Source organism: Seriola lalandi, unplaced genomic scaffold (genome assembly GCF_002814215.2).
Source record: "Seriola lalandi dorsalis isolate HSWRI2012SDOR001 ecotype SW California unplaced genomic scaffold, Sedor1 jcf7180002054511, whole genome shotgun sequence".
NCBI lineage: Eukaryota > Metazoa > Chordata > Actinopteri > Carangiformes > Carangidae > Seriola > Seriola lalandi.
In genome coordinates this window covers 14,205-17,185 of record NW_019525064.1, presented here as the reverse complement: position 1 = coordinate 17,185, position 2,981 = coordinate 14,205, and the positions used below count along the sequence as shown (strand labels likewise).

Sequence of the window (2,981 nt, the reverse complement as noted above, 5' to 3'; positions counted from 1 at the left end):
GGGGGGGGGGGGGCAGGAGTCCGGCTGAAGGAAAGAAAAAAGAAAAAAGAAAAAGGTTTCTTCCTATTCAGTCTCCTCCTCTGTCAGGGATCGGATCAGTCACTCCCTGGACTGGTAGAAGAGGATGTATCCCGACTCAGAGTTCTTGGAGATGTCTGAGGTAAGCCCATAAAACTCCTCGATGGCCTGGGCGTCAATTTTCTGCACAACACAAGTGAAACGTGGTTTAGTGACAATGCAAAACAAAAAAAAAAAAAGGTACAAACGCATGAGTCAAGGGACGCGGAGCGGACACCAACAGGCGGAGACCGAGGGTGACGCACCTCCACAATGTCATCATCGAACAGCAGCCAGAAGCCGTGACTCTTCACTATGGTGATGTAATGTCCTCTGTTCGGGCCACTGAGGAAGCAGAGACAAAAAGTGATGCAGATGTTGCATTGCTAAAAACTCCCACACTGTACAACATCTGGCTGCCTTCAGCGTAAACACTCAACTCATGCTGATTATCAGTGATCAACAAGTACATATCATCAAATCAAATAATGCATCCTGCAGAACCTATACGCCTGTGATGTGCACACGCTTCACATCTGTCCAGACAAACGGCTGTTTAGAAAAGCTACTAATAATTATTTTCTTCATAAATTTTTGTGTCTTTTAACATGTCAGAAAGTATAAAATCATAAACTGATTGTTTTGTCAAACCAACAAAACTAAAGATATTCAGTTTGCCATCATATAAAACAAAGAAAATTTGGAGAGCTGGAAAATGTTTTTGGAGGGAAAATTGATTGACAAAATGATTTTATTCTATCGTCAGAATCTGCAGAGAAAAATCTTCTTGGATTTGAGAATCACGTCCTCGTGGTCGTCTGCCTCCTGCACTCAGACCAGCTTCAGGTTACACCCCCGTTTCTCCACAGTCATAAAGTACTAACCTTTGTCATAGTTTTGCTGTGTGAAGCTGAGTTTTGTGAGGTCACCATGAGCTTGACCTTTGACCTTTGACAACCAAAGTCTAATCAGTTCATCCTTGAGTCACAATCGAGATTTGCATCAAATGTCAAGAAATTCCCTTGAAGAGTTGTCGAGATATCGTTTTCACAGGGCCAAAATCATGTTTTGTGAGGTCACCACGACCCTGACCTTTGACCTTTGACCACCAAAATCGAATCGGTTCATCCTTGAGTCCTAGTGAATGTCACGGCGTCACTGAGACATCGTGTCCACGAGACGGACAACCTGACTGCCGCCGGAGGGTTAGCAGCCCCAGTTCTCCTGAGGTTTTACCTCCAGCTTCGTTTTGCTTAAACTTTAAAGCCTCAGTGTCGCGCCTGGAAAGCCCCTGTAAGATGGGTGGGAGTGCCCCTTTAATTCAGGCTGCTAATCAATATACTGTACCTGCCACAGTGAACCACCACGGCGACCAGGTCGTACATGCGGTCCAGGTTGACCGCGTCCCCGGACGTGTTGAACAGACGCAGTTCCAGGGGGAACACCACCCTGTAGGACAGCTTGGTGTAGCGGTGCAGCTGCTCCATGTACTTAAACCTCTTCAGGTGTAGCGCCAGGATCATGGGAAGCTTCTTCACGCGCATCCTGCACAGAGGTACATACGTGCTCAGTGTGTTTGTGGACACGTCACGGTGGCGGTGTGCGAGCTCGGGGCTGTACTCACCGTTTCTGTGCTTCCTGTTTGCTGCAGCACGTCTCACAGTAGTATTTGTACTCGCTGCACAAAGTCTCTGTGTTACTGAAGTCCCTGGGGGGGGGGGGGGGGGGGGGGGGGCAGGTCACAGGAGGCTCGGTTATTCAGTGGCAATCACACCAAAGGTAACCTGGTGTATCATATACTGAAGCCATACTACCTGAGACAGTGTGTTATTGATGTGTTCTGCTCCACGTCCACAGAGAGATCCAGGAAGTCCTCATCTTTGCTGCTCACCTGTCCGAGAGAGGGAGAGACACTGAACTGTCATTTCCTGTGACTGAGTCAGTGACAATAATCCTGCATTAAACCCCCCCCTCACCCCTGTACACTCACAGCCTGTCTTTGAAATGCTTATTATACTGAGAAGCTTTTGTCTCTGCACGGTGCAGCGCCTCGCTGTTTGCAGGGGTTGTTCAGGGCGACGCGGCCCACTCCCGCCCTCTACACTGAGAAGATAAACAGCCCTGACGTAAAGTGGGTGGTCACAGGAAATCTATTTTGTTAGAGGTTTTTTTGCATTTCTCTTTTTTGCAAACAGCTAATCCCTTCTTCAGACTTATTCAGAGGAGAGATATTCTCTTATTCAAGGTGACACGAGGTCGAGCAGGACTGACACACATACACACACACACACACACCGTTTCACAGTTGAGGCAGCGCGTCTCATTGGTCAGTGTGCCCTGGAAGATGTCATGAACCCACGTGGGCTCGGTCTTGTTCTCCGTCTCGGTCTCCGTGGTGACGGCGGTACCGTTGTTCTTGAGGCGTCCGTTCTGCTTCTCCTGCTTCTTCTCCTCCTGCAGGATGTCGGCCACCGTGTTCAGCAGGTAGTTGAGGAACTCGTGCGCGTCCTGCTGCATGTAGTTGTCGAACAGATCTGCAGGGAGACGCAGAGACAGCGTGAAGGGAGACGAGTCAAAGACGAGGCGGGGGAGGACGTGATCTTTCACATACAATGCTGATTATCTGCCCATTCTGAATCTAAAGCGAACTTATCCTTTACTAAAGAGATGGAACATACACACAGACGTTTTAATACAGCCGAATAGCTCCATGTTAAAAATATAATAATGACATATTTGCTTTCAGATTGAAAAAAAATACCTGGCACCTGCGCTTCTCCAAACATGAGACAGTTTCAGTTCTGTCTTGAGGGATATAAATAAAATCTGCACTGATGATATCAGCATCCATACACACTCCTGTTTTGACAGATCTGTATGTGAAAGGTGAAAACTGAGAATGTGTGTGTGCGGTGGGGGGTGAG

At 47.8% G+C, this 2,981-nt stretch overlaps 1 protein-coding gene across 1 annotated transcript in view; it reads right to left on the bottom strand.

Annotated features, from left to right (window-relative positions):
- Positions 1-6: 6 nt before the first annotated feature.
- usp46 (ubiquitin specific peptidase 46) overlaps positions 7-2,981 on the bottom strand; it is a 7,293-nt gene continuing 4,318 nt past the window's right edge. Inside the window, exons 4-9 of the mRNA XM_023413275.2 lie at positions 2,353-2,591; positions 1,872-1,948; positions 1,682-1,765; positions 1,405-1,602; positions 324-402; positions 7-201 (exon numbers count right to left, since the gene is read on the bottom strand). Coding sequence (XP_023269043.1) covers positions 100-201; positions 324-402; positions 1,405-1,602; positions 1,682-1,765; positions 1,872-1,948; positions 2,353-2,591 — 779 coding nt within the window. The 3' untranslated portion in view covers positions 7-99. The remainder of the gene's footprint in view (positions 202-323; positions 403-1,404; positions 1,603-1,681; positions 1,766-1,871; positions 1,949-2,352; positions 2,592-2,981) is intronic.